Below are 18,133 nucleotides of genomic sequence, written 5' to 3' on the forward strand. Positions count from 1 at the left end.
CAGGTCTAGTGTCCATTTCAGGATTGAAACTAATAATCATAAAGGTTGAGAGCAGATGGATGATTAAAATTTTCCCTAATGAAGATAGATTTACAGCAAAATAAAAACAAAGGTGTACTGAAATACTGGAGCTACTGACAATGTCCTTAGTGTTGTGTCCTTGATTTCCTGACTTCTTGGAAATCAATTTCTCAGTGGAGTCATTGATACCCCAATATTCCTCACTGGAGGAGGAGGAGGAGAATGTTGGTCGGTGTGCCTCAACTCTTTGTAATGGCAACTGGGATTCTTGCTCCTGAAAATAGTTAAGACAATTCACAAATTGCTGAAGCTGTTACTAATGAAAAAAATTCTAGTGTGACTGTCATGAACATAATGATAAACTGCCAAAACATTATGACTAACATGCTTTTTTATTTTATTTATTTATCTATTCATTTTTTATATATATAGGAGGGACAGCTAGCCAAGGGCAACAAAATATGGAGAGAGAGAGAGAGAGAGAGAGAGAGAGAGAGAGAGAGAGAGAGAGAGAGAGAGAGAGAGAGAGAGAGAGAGAGAGAGAGAGAGGCCCACTATGTTGCCAGTTCCTCAAAGACATGGGAGTTAACCAAAATTCAGGGACAAATGTCTCGACACCTCACTCTTAAAAGAAGTCAAGTCAAAGGTGGATGAAAATACAGAAGCAGGAAGGGAGTTCCAGAGTTTACCAGTGAAAGGTATGAATGAGTGAGAATACTGGTTAACTCTCAAAATTCCCTCAAAAATATAATGCAGAATTAAGAACAGTTTTATCTATGGGTGTATGAAAGTTAGTCTATCAGCTCAGATGATGAGGATAAGCTTGCTATTGCATACTGTGCAAACTGAAAATGAAAAAGTTAGTAATACTTCTTCTTTCATCAACTTGCAAAGCATACACTAACTCTCACTTTTTGCTCTCTCTCATAATGATGGATAACAGGAAGTCTTACTATCAGCCAGTCTGCCCTTCCCCTCCACCTCACCTCACCTCCCACTCCATATAGTACAAGTTATTTTTCTTCCTCTGCTGTCCTGATTCTTATGGCAAGTTTTCAAGAAAATCCAAGAATCTTTTTTGTCAAAACAAGCAAAATCTAAATTTCTATTGTTTTCCTTAAAACAAAAGGAAAACTGTTGTTCCAAATTTAATGAAACTTACATATATAACTAAGCTAAAGGAACTGTAGCTCATAAAAATTTGGTGCACTTTGGTTAATGAATAACAAAAATCAAAATGAACTTGATCATTCTTCTGAGAAGATTGATTACTGAGAAATCCAATTTGGTACACTAACTCACCCAGAAACTCTCCCGTCTTTGTATCCTCTTTTGTTCCTGCAGTTGACCTTCTGCATGCTTAAGCTGCATCTCAAGGGAGCGCTTCTCTGAGCTGAGTTGTCTTATGGAGTTTTCACACTTGTGCAGCTTCTCCTTGACAGGCTGGTACTTGCTCTCAACCTCCTGAAGCCTACTTTGTGCTGCTTTCAGGTTTTGAATCTTCTCCTCAAGCTCTTTAATGTAATCTTTAAACTCACTCAGCTGTGGAGAAAATGAAATACAGAAGCAGATACTTGTGGTTAAAAAAAAGACTAAGACAGACTTTATTGTGCTTACAGTACAATCACACTCTTTCAAAAGAAAATGTCTTATCACTAGAGCAACATTTATAGGAAAATATTACAATCATACTATGAAAGTACAATCGATAACAAGAATTCTAGGTTACCTGCACCAAAAATTTTCTCACTTGTCATTCAGTCTAAACAAAGGGGAATAGTCTCAACCATTTGTGTGTGTGAGTGTGTATTTACCTAGTTGTAGTTTTACAGGGCCTGGGCTTTATGCTCGTGTGGCCCCGTCTCCATATCTACACTTATCCAATCTTTCCTTAAAACTGTGTACACTCGTTGCAGACACTACTACTTCATTCAAACTGTTCTACGTCTCAACACGTCTTTGCAGAAAACTATACTTTTTAATATCTCTTAGACATCTTCCCTTCCTCAGTTTCTTACTATGCAATCTTGGGCTTCGACTGGCATATTCTTCTCTCAGGATCAGATACTCATTGTCCACTTGGTCCATTACGTTGATCAATTTATAAACTTGTATGAGATCCCCTCTCTCCCTTCTCTCTTCCAATGTTGGAAGATCCATACCCTTTAGTCTCTCCTCATATGTCTTCCCTTTTCTTGCTGTTTTGAAGTTTTCCTTATTTTCTGGATTTCTGTTTCTTCTCCACCTTTTCCATGCTCCATCTCGTTTCTCCTTTGCCCTAGCACATCTTGCATTAAACCAATCTTTCTTTCCTTCTTCTTTAGGTCTATATTTCGGAACATATTCCCTGACCCCAGTTTTGTATATTTCCAAAAATAAGTTATATTTCTCTTGAACCGTTAATGAGTTTTCCATCTCCTCCCAGTTTACGTTTTAAAATAGTTCTTGAGATTCTCAATATCAGCCTTTCTGTAATTTAATCGGTCTCCTTTGTATGATTCATCTCTATCTTCCTTTCCTTCTTCTATATCCATCTCTAATATTACATGGTCACTCTTTCCCAATGGGCACTTGTATCTTATATCATCGTTAATTGGTATATCCCTTGTAAAACTAGGTCTAATCTTGCCGGCTCATCGTTTCCTCTGAATCTTGTGTTTTCCTTTACTCTTTGGACCATCAAATTATCTATCATTAGGTTCAGGAATCTATCTCCCCAGGCATCTTCCCCCATACCACTTTCATAATTTTCCCAGTCTACCTCCTTACAGTTGAAATCTCCTACCAATATCACTTTTCTCCTTTCCTTAATGATTCTTGTAAGACTCCTTATTGTGTCATCTATCATGTCTCTATATTCTTGGTTAGTCCATGAGTTTGTTTTGGTGGCACATATGTTCCAATGATTGTTAACTCCTTTTGTTAATATGCATCTTAACATACAGTATTTCTGATTTTCCTTCCCCAAACTCCACTTGATTTACCACTATCTCCTTCCTTAACATCATCATGACTCCTCCTCCTCCTTTACCCACTCTCTCTCTCCTCCATATATTATACCTTTTATCTATGTCTATTTTATTGCCTCATTTAACTTTGTTTCCACCAGGCATACAATATCTGGTTCTTCTTTCTTTATGTAATCTCTTAATTCTAATTTACTAGATAAAATCCCATCTATGTTTGTATACATCATTTTTAATCTCTTGTTCTTATCATTTTTAGTTAAACTTGCTCCATTCTTTTCTCTTCTTTCTCTTTTATATACCATTTCCTTATCCTGTCTCCTATAATTCTCCAAAAATGCCTTCTTCTCCTCCTCTGACCTTTCATTATTTTTTCTCTTGCTTCTGCCACCAGTTCATTGTGTCTCTTCCTTTCCTCCTCGTTTCTATTTTTCTTTATATATATATATCTTTGCAACCTTCTGTTTCTCTGAGTTTCGTTTTTCTATATAGTACTTCTTCTGCTGCTGCTTGTGATTTTAGTAATATCTTAATTGGTCTCACTGTTCCTTCTTGATATGGTCCCATTCTATGGATTTCTTCTACTTCCTCTTCTAAGTTCTGTCTATCCTCGTCATTCAGATGTTTTAGTAGGTCTTTTACTGATTTCATTTTGTCTTTTTCCCTTCTTGGTCTATATTTAACATTTTTTTCTTTCAGTCCAAAAATAATTACACTCTTCTTTTTTTCTGCAATTTCTCTTACTAAATTTTCTTTTTTCTTGAGGACTCCTATCATTTTGCTTGTCATATTTTCATCTCTTTAACTGTTCTTGAAATACTTCTTGAAATGATTCCTTGTCTTTCTTATCTTGGATTCTCCATGCTTGTACTTCTTTTTTAATCACGTCTTGTACTCTTTCTTCTTCTTTGTTAACTAGATCTTTTAGCTTTTCTTTTTCTTTCTCGGCTTTACCGAGTCCTTCTTCCATCAATTTCTTATAGTTCGCTATTTGGACTTTTAATTCTTCATTTTCGGTTCTTAGCCTAGTTTCGTTTTCTTCCACTCTTTTTATCCTTTCTTTCAATTTCTGGAGCTCTTTATCCTGTTCTTCATTCTCTTTCATTCCCATACTCTCCTTTATCAATTTATCTAATTTACGTTCGATAGTTAAGACTCTATCAAATAGTGAAGTTTGCGCCGTATCAAAGCCTTCAAATTCTCTTTCTCCCTCACCAACATTGTCATCATCAGCTTTCATTCTTTCTCTTGTCACATACCTGCATTTAGATGGAATATCTTTCTCACTCATTATTATTTAACACTGTATTCATGAAAGGAAAAATGAGTCCACACTTATCGCCCAGGCCACTGTAAACCCAAACAAAGGTAGTGAAGATCAACTGATTCTCAGGAGCGACGGTATCGCGTCCTTCCTCTGCTGCGTGTGTGTGTGTGTGTGTGTGTGTGTGTGTGTATTTACCTAGTTGTAGTTTTACAGGGCCTGGGCTTTATGCTCGTGTGGCCCCGTCTCCATATCTACACTTATCCAATCTTACTTTAAAAGTATGCACACTCGTTGCAGACACTACTTCTTCATTTAAACTGTTCCACGTCTCAATACATCTTTGTGGGAAACTATATTTTTCAACATCTCTCAGACATCTTCCTTTTCTCAGCTTTTTACTATGCGATCTTATGCTTCGAATGTCATATTCTTCTCTCAGGATCAGTTTCTCATTATCCACTTAGTCCATTCCGTTGATCAATTTATAAACTTGTATCAGATCTCCTCTCTCCCTTCGTTGTTCCAGGATTGGTAGATCCATAGCCTTTAGTCTCTCATATGTCATCCCTTCAAATTCTGGAATAATTCTTGTAGCCATTTTTTTGTAGTCTCTCCAACTTTTTTATGTGTTTCTTTTTATGAGGGATCCACACTACTCCTGCATATTCCAATCTGGGTCTTATCATAATACAGGCAACCCCCGTTTAACGAAGGTCACCTGCCGCCCGGTGGAATACTCCAGGAGAGGTACTTACGGGGATGTAGGCAGTGCTGCAGACTGAGTGATTCCCCGTGTCCTCTCTTCCCGGTTCCCTTTGTGGTCTCATTTATACAATTGAGCAGCTGCAGCCTGCCCTCTAAAGACAACTTCTACTACTTCCTACACTACACTACAACACCTTACACTTTTACACTCTCTTCAAATCAAAATTTAATAATGGCTTCACCACGCCCTGCCTCGGAGTCCCCCTCTGGGGAGGGGACCATAAATGTCCCCAGGTCGGACTGCCCTCTGCTGTCGACCTTGGGTGTCTTGACACTTCATCTAATACTTTCACTATCAATTTCTGCAACATTCGTGGCCTTCGTTCTAATTTTCAATCTGTGGAACACCACCTCTCCTCTACTAAACCTCATCTTCTCTTCCTAACGAAACACAGTTGTCTGTGACTACTGACAGCAGCCCTTTTCTGTTCCCTCCTACTTGCTCTATCCTCATTTTCAATCCAAAGCTGGATGTTGCGCATACGTGCGTAACGACACCACTTGCTCTCGTGCCCACAATCTTGAATCTTCAGAATTTTCTACCATCTGGCTAAGACTTCAATGTCACTCTCTAACTAAATTCATCTGTGCTGTATACCTCTCACCTAATTCCTCTGACTATGTAAAATTCTTTGACTATTTGACTTCCAAGGTGGAGCACATCTTATCTCACTTTCCTTTTGCTGAGATCTCCATTTTAGATTTCAATGTTCACCACCAGCTTTGGCTTTCATCTTCTTTCACTGACCAACCTGGTGAACAAACCTTCAACTTTGCTATCCTTCATGACCTAGAGCAGCTAGTGAAGTTCCCTACCCGTATTCCTGACCGCCTTGGAGACACGCCCAACATTCTTGATCTTTTCCTAACCTCCAACCCTTCTGCTTACTCTGTTAAACTTTCCTCTCCGTTGGGCTCCTCCGACCACAATCTAATTTCCGTTACCAGTTCTATCACTCCAGTGCAGCCTCAGGACCCGCCTAAGCGGAGGTGCTTCTGGCATTTTAACTCTGCTAAGTGGGAGGAACTAAGGCAGTACTATTCTGATTTCCTTGGGATGATTATTGTTTTCATGTCAGAGATCCTTCTCTTTGTGCCGAGCGCATAACAGAGGTGATTATCTCTGGCATGGAGCTATACATTCCTCATACTTTCTCTAACCCTAAAGCTAAAAAGCCTTGGTTTAACTCTGCTTGTTCTCGTGCTGTCAATGATAGAGAGGCGGCTCACAAACGGTTCCGTAGCCATCCAACTGCTGAAACTCATGCCCTATATATTTCTGCCCGTAATCATGCCAAATCTATTCTCCAACTTACTAAAAACTCTTTCATCAATAGAAAATGTCAAAGTCTTTCCAATTCTAACTCCTCTCGAGATTTCTGGCATCTAGCCAATAATATCTCTAACAACTTTACTTCTTCGTCTTTCCCTCCTTTACTTCATCCAGATGGCTCTACAGCTGTCTCTTCTTTTCTAAAGCTGAACTCTTCGCTCAAACCTTTGCTACCAACTCAACTTTGGATGATTCTGGGCATATTCCTCCTACTCCTCCACCCTCTGACTACTTCATCCCTAAAATTAAAATTCTTTATAAAGACGTTTTCCTGGCCCTCTCTGGCCTTGATTCTCGGAAGGCTTACGGTCCGGATGGAGTCCCTCCTGTTGTTCTCAAAAACTGTGCTTCCGAACTCGCTCACTGCCTGGTCAAACTCTTTCATCTGTGTCTCTCTACTTCTATTTATCCTTCTTGCTGGAAGTTTGCTCACATTCAACCTGTCCCTAAAAAAGGTGACCACTCCAATCCTTCTAACTACCGCCCTATAGCTTTGATTTCCTGCCTTTCTAAAGCCTTTGAGTCTATCCTTAATAGGAAGATAATGAGGCATCTATCAGCTCACAACCTTCTCTCTGATTGCCAGTATGGTTTCCGTAAAGGCAGATCTACTGGTGATCTTACTTTCCTAACTGAATCTTGGTCATCCTCTTTTAGGGACTTCGGTGAAACCTTTGCTGTCGGCCTTGACATATCGAAAGCCTTCGATAGAGTCTGGCACAAATCTTTAATTTCTAAACTACCCTCCTACGGATTCTATCCTTCTCTCTGTACCTTCATCTCCAGTTTCCTTTCCGATCGTTCTATTGCTGCTGTAGTAGACGGTCACTGTTCTTCCCCTAAAACTATCAACAGTGGTGTTCCACAGGGTTCTGTCCTATCACCCACTCTCTTTCTATTATTCATCAATGATCTCCTAAATCTGACTCAATGCCCTATCCACTCCTATGCTGATGATACCACCCTGCATTATTCAACAGAGTTCAACAGACGCCCAACCCAACAACAATTAAATGACTCAAGGCGAGATGCTATAGGACGCCTAACTTCTGATCTTTCACTTGTTTCTGATTGGGGCAGAGAAAACCTGGTTTTGTTCAATGCCTCAAAACTCAATTTCTACAACTATCTACTCGACATAACCTTCCAGACAACTATCCTCTCTTCTTCAATAACACTCAACTTCCCTCTCCTCTACATTAAACACACTCGGTCTATCCTTCACTAAAAATCTAAACTGGAAATTTCACATCTCTACTCTTGCTAAATCAGCTTCCAAGAAGTTAGGTGTCCTATGGCGTCTTCGTCCATTTTCTCTCCCTCCCAGCTGCTTGCTCTGTACAAGGGCCTTATCCGCCCGTGTATGGAGTATGGCTCTCATGTCTGGGGGATCCACACACAGCTTTACTAAACAAGGTGGAATCTAAAGCTTTTGTCTTATCAACTCTTCTCCTCTAACTGACTGTCTTGATTCTTTAAGTCACCGCCGCAATGTTGCATCTTTATCTGTCTTCTACCGCTGTTTTCATGCTGTCTGCTCTTCTGAACTTGCTAACTGCATGCCTTCCCCCTCCTGCGGCCTCGCTGCACAAGACTCTCTACTTCTTCTCATCCCTATTCTGTCCATCTTCCTAATGCAAGAGTTAACCAGTATCTTCACTCCTTCATTCCCTACACTGGTAAACTCTGGAACTCTCTACCTGTGTCTGTATTTCCACCTGCCTATGACTTAAACTCTTTCAAAGAGGAGTGTCAAGACACCTCTTACGTTAACTGGACCCTCCTTTTAGATTTTTTTGATTTTTCTCTTTCTACTTTCCTCTTAACAGGGCCTGGCAACCAGCGGGATTTTTTTTTTCCAACACTTTGTTTGCCCTTGGCCAGTGCCCTTGTAATGTCGAAATTTCGCTATAAGGTTTCATTTAATACCATCTGCTCGTTTAACGAACACCAAACTCGCTTTAACTAAGTTTTATCCAGGTAATTTTTTTCCAAATTTGAAAGCCCTACTGTATCATGCAAGCTGACAGGCTTTTGAATACATCAGGAGCTGCTGGTACTAAGGCCTGCCTCAGGAGAAATCCTGAGACACCTATAGAATAAAGATCAAGATCAAGCCTCTCGTGGACAACACAGGCTCTGCCGATACAAAGGCCTGACTCAGAAGAAATTCTGTGTCACCTGTAGCATCAAGATCAAGATCACATGCACCACTCACTGCCCAGTCAAAACATAACAGTGTCACCAGCAGCTCATCTTCCTTAGTTCAACTTACCACCAAAACACCCTTAGAAGACCAGGAAGTGTCTTAATCTCGAAGTGAAGCTGGGTATTATTCACAGACAAGAGAGAGGCCAGAAAACTAATAACATTGCTTCCCACCATGGCTTGACTCCATCTACTGTCTACTATTTTCAAGTCAAGATACTCTATTAAGAAGGCTAGTGAGACCTCATCTTCCTTGCAAGCTAAAAGAACCACCAGAACTTGTGACTCTACAATAGATAAAATGGAAAGCCTTGTGGCAATATGGTACATAAATTTTGTATGCAGTACCATGATGCGCACCTTGTTTACATTCCACAGCTTGCCGGTTAGTGTATTTCCCGTTTCACTCTCCCTCCCTTTATAAAGTTAAGATCATCAACATTATAAAGTTACGTACATACATACATTAGTGTACATTATAATGACTTAAATTAAACTACCTAAATGTTTAACTTCATTATTTTTACTTTCATTAAACCTTTTACTGTACTATGATGCACTCTCACTTTGCTTACTCTCAATGGAAGTTCAAATCAGGGGTTATACTTGTTATAATCGGTTCAAGTTTCTTAATGTGTTTTTAGGAACGTAACCCCTTCGTTAAACGGGGTTTGCCTGTACTTATCAATTTCTTCATCATTTCTTTGTCCATGTAGTGAAATGCTACTCCAATATTCCTTAGCAACTTATATGTTTCTCTAAAAATTCTATCAATATGGCTTACCGGTTGATTGTTTTCTTCCATCGTCACTCCTAAGTCCTTTTCCTTTTTTACTTTCTCTAGTTCTACTCCATCTCCCATCTTATAGATTTCCATGGGTCGTCTTTCACTCTTTCCCATTTCCATGACATGGCTTTTGTTCACATTGAATTCCATTTCCCACTTTTTACTCCATTCCCGGATCTTATTTAGGTCTTCCTGCATTATTTCACAATCCTCTTTTTGCTTTATAACTCGGCACAGTTTCGTATCATCTGCAAACAGATTTATGTAGCTGTTCACTCCTTCTGGCATGTCGTTAATATAAATGAGGAAAAGTATTGGTGCCAATACTGATCCCTGTGGCACTCCGCTTTCTACTGCTCTCCACTTGGACTTCATATCTTTAACTACCGTCCTTATTTCTCTCCCCCTCAAATAATTTTCTATCCATCTCAATGTGCTTCCTTTTAAGCCACCCTTCTCCTCTAACTTCCACCGTAATCTTGTATGTGGCACTTTGTCAAATGTCTTTTATAAATCCAAATAAATGCAGTCAACCCATCCCTCTCTCTCTTGTACTCTATCAACTATTCTAGAATAGAAACTCAATAAATTAGTTACACACGACCGTCTTTTTATACAACCAAATTGGCTATTTGATATTAATTTGTTGTCTTCAAGGAACTCGATCCATTGTTTCTTTATTATTCTTTCACACATCTTGCATATTACACTAGTTAGTGATACCGGTCTGTAATTTAAAGGTTATTCCTTCCTTCCGCTCTTATAAATGGGAACCACCTCAGCTCTTTTCCATTCTACTGGTACTGTTCCACTTTCTATTGAGCATTTTATGATGTTGTATATGACTTGCTAGTTCTTCCCTACATTCTTTCAGTATTCTGCCTGAGACTTCATCCGGTCCCATTGCCTTCTCTTCATCCAATTCCTTCATTAACTCTTTTATTTCAAGCTTGGTTACTTTAATCTCTTTCATATGTGTGTGTGTGTGTGTTAGCTAATAAGGATATGCAGGAATCAAGCAATGCCTATAGTGCAACGTTTTTCAAACTTTCTAAGTATGTGACCCCTTTCAATACTACCAAGCCTATTATGACCCCCACATTTATCAGCCTGCTGAAAATACAATAATTTCTTATTGGTGAGTGTGGGTAAGAAATACTAAAGGACAATTATCCCATGACCATGACCTGTTCACTTAGTACAAAATAAAATAGTTTCAGAGGGGAGACAAAGAGGGAAAAAGAGGTCTTAGAAAGGACAAACAGAAGAAAATTAAATCTCAATGAGGAGACAAAAGAAAGTTTTGATAAAGAAAAGCTGGAACATCATATGTTGATCTAAATAGAGAGGAAATATATGCAATAAAAGGACAGTTAAGGCCAACCAAAATCCACCAGTCATGGTGATCATCTTGACCTGGTGAGCAAAATATCATATTCTCATGTGTGTAAGTGTCCCAACAGAGGTGTGATCTCTGACAAAAGTCTATGTTTATATGATGCTCCCAGGCAGGACATCTTTGAAGTAATTGGAAGGAAACCAGTAAAAAGACCACAAAAGACTTGAACAGTGTGTAGAAGACACACAAAGCAGAAAGAAGATATCATCTAAGACAACAAAACATGGAAGAGATTTGCAAGCTGACCATACCTGTAAATGAAAATAAGAACAATAAATGAAATGATGAAATGAAATAATGATACTGCCACCTACTAAGATGGTTTTCCATAAGCTCACCTGTTGTTGGTACTGCATGTTGGTGGTTCGTGCCTCATCTAGACTTGACACTGCCTCTCCAAGTTTCTTTTTGGCAGTCTCATACTTTTTAGAGATCAGATCCCTCTCCTTCTTAATTTGGTTCCATTCTTCAATCTGATCTGAGAACTTTTTCATTGTTGTCTTGTAAGCCATTTTCTGTGTAGTGATTATCTCATTAAAACTGCTGAACTCTTAAAAAGGTCATTGTGTAGTGACTTCCAGAGAGCATTAGAAATACAAATACAGCTTAATGAATTTCAAAAGAGTAGAGAAAATTAATCTTTCATCATTCAAGGAGAAAAATACATATTTCCTTACAATTTTATCAGATGACTTTTTCTCGTGCTTTAGTTCTTCTTTTGCTGCAAGGAGTTGTTCCTTCAGCTTGTTCTGAGCCTCAGACTCCACACGCATCATCTCCTGAAGAACAACCCATCAGTAATATATAATCCTTGAAGCTGGAAGCAAGCAACTGAAGAAGTTAAGATGCCAAATTCCAAGAAACAAAAGGCGGTGGTGATGAGTTAGGAGAGATATGGTGGAAGAATTGGTGTTAGAGAGAGATGCTGTTAGAAGTAGTGGTGGTGGTAGTGAGGTGTTAAGAGAGACATGATGGCAAAAGTGATGGTGGTGGTGGTGGTGGTGTGTTAGGAGAGATGGTGGTGGTGGTGGTGATGATATATGCTCACCTTAGAAGCTGTCAACTCTTTTTGCATATCAGCAATTTGGTGTTCAAGGGACCTGCTGTGGGAGGACTGCTTTTCTTCTGCCTTTCTTGTTGCCAGCTAACAAAGACATTGATCAATTAGAGGATCTGTGCACTGAGTCTGGGATAAATCAGCACAAATGGGATGACAATAAAGATGTTAGCATGTAATGAAGTTTCCATACTTGTATAAAATTTAAAAAGAATTTTGTCATTATTTACATTCCTATTTCATATGAAGAGTAAAACATTAAACAGACTTCACTGTTTTCTAGGCAATTTCATCACCATGAAGAGGCAAAACATTACCTATCCGTAGGAGAGAAAATTATTAGATATACATCACTGGATCACATCTTCATTCAATTCTGCTCATTGATAATATGTCTTTCTGCTTGAGGCAGCACACTTGTCCATTACAAATGTGCTAATCCATGATACATGCAACAACTTTGGACCTTCCTTAATTCCTATGTTAATTCATTCACTACCACAAGAAAGAATGCCACACCTCCAGCTCCACCATGCACCACCACACATAGGCAGCTCTCTCATATGCAAGTATTAATCATTTAATGGATAATCTTCTTTATCATTTAACATCCTTTCTCCTATTCCCTATCAAAGTGGGATTAATATACAATGACTCCTCCTCCATTCTATTCTATCTTGTACAAACTCCTCATTCATTCCTTGTCCTGCTGAATGCACTTCCTCCATGTCTTTTTAGGTCTTCATGCTGGTCTCCTTCCACCAACCTCCATATTATCCATTGTATTACTTTCTCCCGATTTCATTACAAGTCCAGACCAGCAAAGTCTTTCCTATTCGAGTGTCACTTCCAGTTCCTTGACATCACACCTCTCTGCCATCTCCTCACTTGCCATTACACACCAGCAGTATATCACAACATTCTATGATCACATGTGAACCCCCCACCAGTGTCATTCAGGGACCATCTCTCTCTCTCTCAAGCATGCATGCAAGCACGTACACACATTTACACATGCATGCACACACAAACGCAAGCACGCACACACAGTGTGTTGTGGTCTCAGTCCTACCCGAAGATCGGTCTATGAGCTCTGAGCTCGCTCCATAATGGGGAAGACTGGCTGGGTGACCAGCAGACGACCGAGGTGAATCACAAACGTATGAACCCACACACGCAAGGTGTGCTAGGGCAAAGGATAAAAGAGATGGAGCATGGAAAAGGTGGAGGAGAAATAGAAATCCAGTAAATAAGGAAAACTTCAAGGCAGCGAGAAATGAATATGTTAAGGTGAGGAAGGATGAAGAAAGGAACTATGGAAAGGACATTGTTGAAAAATGTAAGGAGCAACCGAAATTTTTCTACAGATTCATAAATGGAAAAATTAGGCAAAAAGAAACAATAGAAAGGTAAAAAGGAGAGAACGTGATGGTGGAAAACCCAAAGTGTGACAGAACTATTAAATAATAAATTCCAGGAGGTCTTTACTAAGGAATCCAAATTTGAAAGGCCACAGGGTAATAGAGAGACCATCTATATGAAAGATGTTAAAGTAAACAAGCTTGAAATAAAAGAGTTAATGAAGGAATTGGATGAAGGCAAGACAATGGGACCGGATGAAGTCTCAGGCAGAATACTAAAAGAATGTAGGGAAGAACTAGCAAGTCCTATATACATCATCAAATGCTCAATAGAAAATGGAACAGTACCAGTAGAATGGAAAAGAGCTGAGGTGGTTCCCATATATAAGAGCAGAAGGAAGCAAGAACCTTTAAATTACAGACCAGTATCACTAACTAGTGTAATATGCAAGATGTGTGAAAGAATAATAAAGAAACAATGGATCAAGTTTCTTGAAGACAACAAATTAATATCAAATAGCTAATTTGGTTTTATAAAAAGACAGTCTTGTGTAACTAATTTACTGAGTTTCTACTCTAGAATAGTTGATAGAGTACAAGAGAGAGAGGGATGGGTTGACTGCATTTATTTGGATTTAAAAAAGGCGTTTGACAAAGTGCCACATACAAGATTACGGTGGAAGTTAGAGGAGAAGGGTGGCTTAAAAGGAAGCACATTGAGATGGATATAAAATAATTTGAGGGAGAGAGAAATAAGGACGGTAGTTAAAGATATGAAGTCCAAGTGGAGAGCAGTAGAAAGCGGAGTGTAGCGGGGGTCAGTATTAGCACCAATACTTTTCCTCATATATATATAAACGACATGCCAGAAGGAGTGAACAGCTACATAAATATGTTTGTGGATGATACGAAACTGTGCAGTTATAAAGCAAAAAGAGGATTGTGAAATAATGCAGGAAGACATAAATAAGATCTAGAAATGGAGTAAAAAGTGGGAAATGGAATTCAATGTGAACAACAGTCATGTCATGAAAATGGGAAAGAGTGAAAGATGACCCATGGGAATCTATAAGATGGGAGATGGAGTAGAACTGGAGAAAGTAAAAAAAAAGGAAAAAGGAATTAAGAGTGACGATGGAAGAAAACAATCAACTGGTAAGCCATATTGATAGAATTTTCAGAGAGACATATAATTTGCTAAGGAATATTGGATTAGCATTTCACTACATGGACAAAGAAATGATGAAGAAATTGATAAGTACTATAATAAGACCCAGATTGGAATATGCAGGAGTAGTGTGGACCCCTCATAGAAAGAAACACATACGGAAGTTGGAGAGACTACAAAAAATGGCTACAAGAATGGTTCCAGAATTTGAAGGGATGACATATGAGGAGAGGCTAAAGGCTATGGATCTACCAACTCTGGAACGAGAAGGGAGAGAGGGGATCTGATACAAGTTTAGAAATTAATCAACGGAATGGACCAAGTGCATAATGAGAAACTGATCCTGAGAGAAGAATATGACATTCAAAGCACAAGATCGCACAGTAAAAAGATGAGAAAGGGGAGATGTCTGAGATGTTAAAAAACATAGTTTACCACAAAGATGTGTTGAGATGTGGAACAGTTTGAGTGAAGAAGTGGTGTCAGCAATGAGTGTGCATAGTTTTAAAGTAAGATTGGATAAGTGTAGATATGGAGACGGGGCCACACGAGCATAAAGCCCCAGCCCTGTAAAACTACAACTAGGTAAACACACACACACACACACACACACACACACACACACACACACACAAAAAAAAAAAAAAAAAAAAAAAAAAAAAAAAGCATACACCCCTGCTCTATTTCTTAGAGCTATATCCAGATTTGTCACTTCACCTTTTCTTCCCATTTTCCCTCTGCTACTGCTGCTTTTTTCACTCCTGCCTCACAGTCAATCAAATCACCCACATAGCAGAACTGTTCCACCTCCTCCAACTCTATCTCATCTAAAACCATATTTTCTCTCTCAATTTCTCGATTTCCTACATCTGTGTGAGATCATCATTTGTGTGGTATCCTTCAGAGGTTGCAGGGGTGTGTCATTCCCCATACACTCACATGAAGCACCTAACAAATATTAAAATTAATATACTCACATGATTCAAGGAAGCAATGAGTGCCTCCTGTTTATGCAAGAAGTCTGTGGTCAGCCGTCCCACAGTCCCTTCCTGTGCCTTGTGCAGATCGGTGACTGACTGCCAGTGGGTGGTGAGCCTCTCCTCAGCATTGTTGCTCATCACATACATCTCTTGCTCAAGACTTACTCTACCTTTGTCTGTCTGTACATGCACAAGGTCACTATTTTGTTTATTCTCCTCCGAGATAAACTTGTTTGCTAAGTTCTCTAATTTCTGCTGCAAGATTTCAAAAGCTGTATTCCTTTCTTCAACAGCTTTCATTAGCTCATATTTCTCTTCAGTAAATATCTGAAGCAGGCTATCTTTTTCCTTCAGTGTAGCTGCCAAATGTTCCTTCTCTGCAATCTCTTTTATTTTTTCTTCAGTCAGTGTTTGAATATCTGATTCCACTTTCATGTGCATATTCAGAGAATCTTTCATCATCTTGACTTTAGTCTCAAAAGCAGTTTTTTCTTCACTCATCTGTTCCCTTTCTCTATTCACTTCTTCCTTTAGAGCATCTATATATCTATCTTTCTCTTGCAGACTTGTTTCAAAGGACAACTTGTCTTTCTCAGACAACTGCTCCTGAGTTTCCATCTTTTTCTGGAGAGCAGTGTGAGCTTCTCCCTGCTTGATGAATTTCTCTTCCAGTCCAGTCATTTCATCCTTATAGTGTTTAGCAGCTTCCTCACTCTGCTGTTCAAGCATCATATACTTCTCATTCACATTGGTAAGGTTGTCTTTCAATTCAGTGATTTCTTTGTTAAGTTCTGCATTGGATTCTCTCAAGCTTTCCATGATGTCACTGTATTTAGAATTAGTGTCTATCAAAGCATCTGCATCCTTCTTTGCTTGAGCAGCACACTGCTTCTCAACTTCAAGACTTACTTTTAATTCAGTAATTTCTTTGGTAAGTTCTGCATTGGATTCTCTCAAGCTTTCCATGTTCTCACTGTATTTAGAATTGGTGTCTATCAAAGCATCCACATCTTTCTTTGCTTGAGCAGCACACTGCTTCTCAGCTTCAAGACTAACTGATAAAGTTTTAATCTCACTCTCATATTTCTTCACCAAGTCTTCACTGACAACTTTCGTGCCAATCAATTCTTCCTTCACTGCACACAAATTATCAGTCTTTTCTTGAACATCATGAGTTAGCTCTACAATTTTTGCATTAAGACTTTCTCTAACTTCACACAATTCTTTCATCAATTTAGAACAAGATTCCTGTGAACACTCAAGATCACTTTTAAGCTTATCACTTTCGGAGACATACTGGTTCTTCATGTTATCATACTTCTGCTGTAAGTCATCTAAAGATTTGTTCTTTTCCTCAATTGCTTTTAGTAACTGAGACTTCTCTTCAGCTTGTGCCTGAAGCAAATCATTTTTGTCGTTGTACAGAGCTGCAAGATCTTCCTTCTCCTTATTTTCTTTTCTTTTTTTCTCAGTCAGTAAGTGAAGGTCAGACTCCATTTTCATACGTCTGTCAAGCAAATCTTTCTCCATTATTTTGAGTTTAGTCTCAAAAGCAGTTTTTTCTTCACTAATCTGTTCCCTTTCTATATTAATTTCTTCCTTTAGAGCATCTATATATCTATCTTTCTCTTGCAGACTTGTTTTAAAGGACAACTTGTCTTTCTCAGATATCTGGTCCTGAGTTTCCATCTTTTCCCAGAGAGCAGTATGAGCATCTTCCTGCTTGATCAATTTCTCTTCCAGTCCAGTCATTTCATCCTTATAGTGTTTAGCAGCTTTCTCACTCTGCTGTTCAAGTATCATATACTTCTCATTCACATTGGTAAGGTTGTCTTTCAATTCAGTGATTTCTTTGGTAAGTCCTGCATTGGATTCTCTCAAGCTTTCCATACTCTCACCATATTTAGAATTGGTGTCTATCAAAGCATCCACATCTTTCTTAGCTTGAGCAGCACACTGCTTCTCAGCTTCAAGACTAACTGATAAAGTTTTAATCTCACTCTCATATTTCTTCACCAAGTCTTCACTGACAACTTTCATGCCAATCAATTCTTCCTTCACTGCACACAAATTATCAGTCTTTTCTTGAACATCATGAGTTAGCTCTACAATTTTTGCATTAAGACTTTCTCTAACTTCACACAATTCTTTCATCAATTTGGAACAAGAATCCTGTGAACACTCAAGATCACTTTTAAGCTTATCACTTTCGGAGACATGCTGGTTTTTCATGTTATCATACTTCTGCTGTAAGTCATCTAAAGATTTGCTCTTTTCCTCAATTGCCTTTAGTAACTGAGACTTCTCTTCTGCTTGTGCTTGAAGCAAATCATTTTTGTCTTTGTACAGAGCTGCAAGATCTTCCTTCTCCTTATTTTCTTTTCTTTTTTCCTCAGTCAGTAAGTGAATGTCAGACTCCATTTTCATACGTGTGTTGAGAAAATCTTTCTCCATTATCTTAACTTTAGTCTTAATAGCAGTTTTTTCTTCACTCATCTGTTCCCTTTCTTTATTCATTTCTTCCTTTAGAGTATCTATATATCTATCTTTTTCTTGCAGACTTGTTATAAAGGACAATTTGTCTTTTTCAGACATCTGCTCCTGAGTTTCCATCTTTTTCCGAAGAGCAGTGTGAGCTTCTTCCTGCTTGATGAATTTCTCTTCCAGTCCACTCATTTCATCTTTATAGTGTTTAGCAGCTTCCTCACTCTGCCGTTCAAGCATCTTATACTTCTCATTCAATTCAGTGATTTCTTTGTTAAGTTCTGCACTGGATTCTTTCAAGCTTTCAATGTTCTCACTGTATTTAGAATTGGTGTCT

The 18,133-nt window shown here is 38.7% G+C and overlaps 1 protein-coding gene across 1 annotated transcript in view; it reads right to left on the reverse strand.

The window, feature by feature from the left end:
- Positions 1 to 18,133, reverse strand: part of LOC123512408 (COP1-interactive protein 1-like) — a 58,217-nt gene that overhangs the window by 12,062 nt on the left and 28,022 nt on the right. The window contains 6 exon segments of the mRNA XM_045268801.1: positions 140 to 295; positions 1,324 to 1,563; positions 11,085 to 11,261; positions 11,424 to 11,525; positions 11,795 to 11,890; positions 15,310 to 18,132. Of these exon segments, the coding sequence (XP_045124736.1) occupies positions 140 to 295; positions 1,324 to 1,563; positions 11,085 to 11,261; positions 11,424 to 11,525; positions 11,795 to 11,890; positions 15,310 to 18,132 (3,594 nt within the window).

The sequence above is a fragment of the Portunus trituberculatus genome, chromosome 33, assembly GCF_017591435.1.
Source record: "Portunus trituberculatus isolate SZX2019 chromosome 33, ASM1759143v1, whole genome shotgun sequence".
Taxonomy (NCBI): domain Eukaryota; kingdom Metazoa; phylum Arthropoda; class Malacostraca; order Decapoda; family Portunidae; genus Portunus; species Portunus trituberculatus.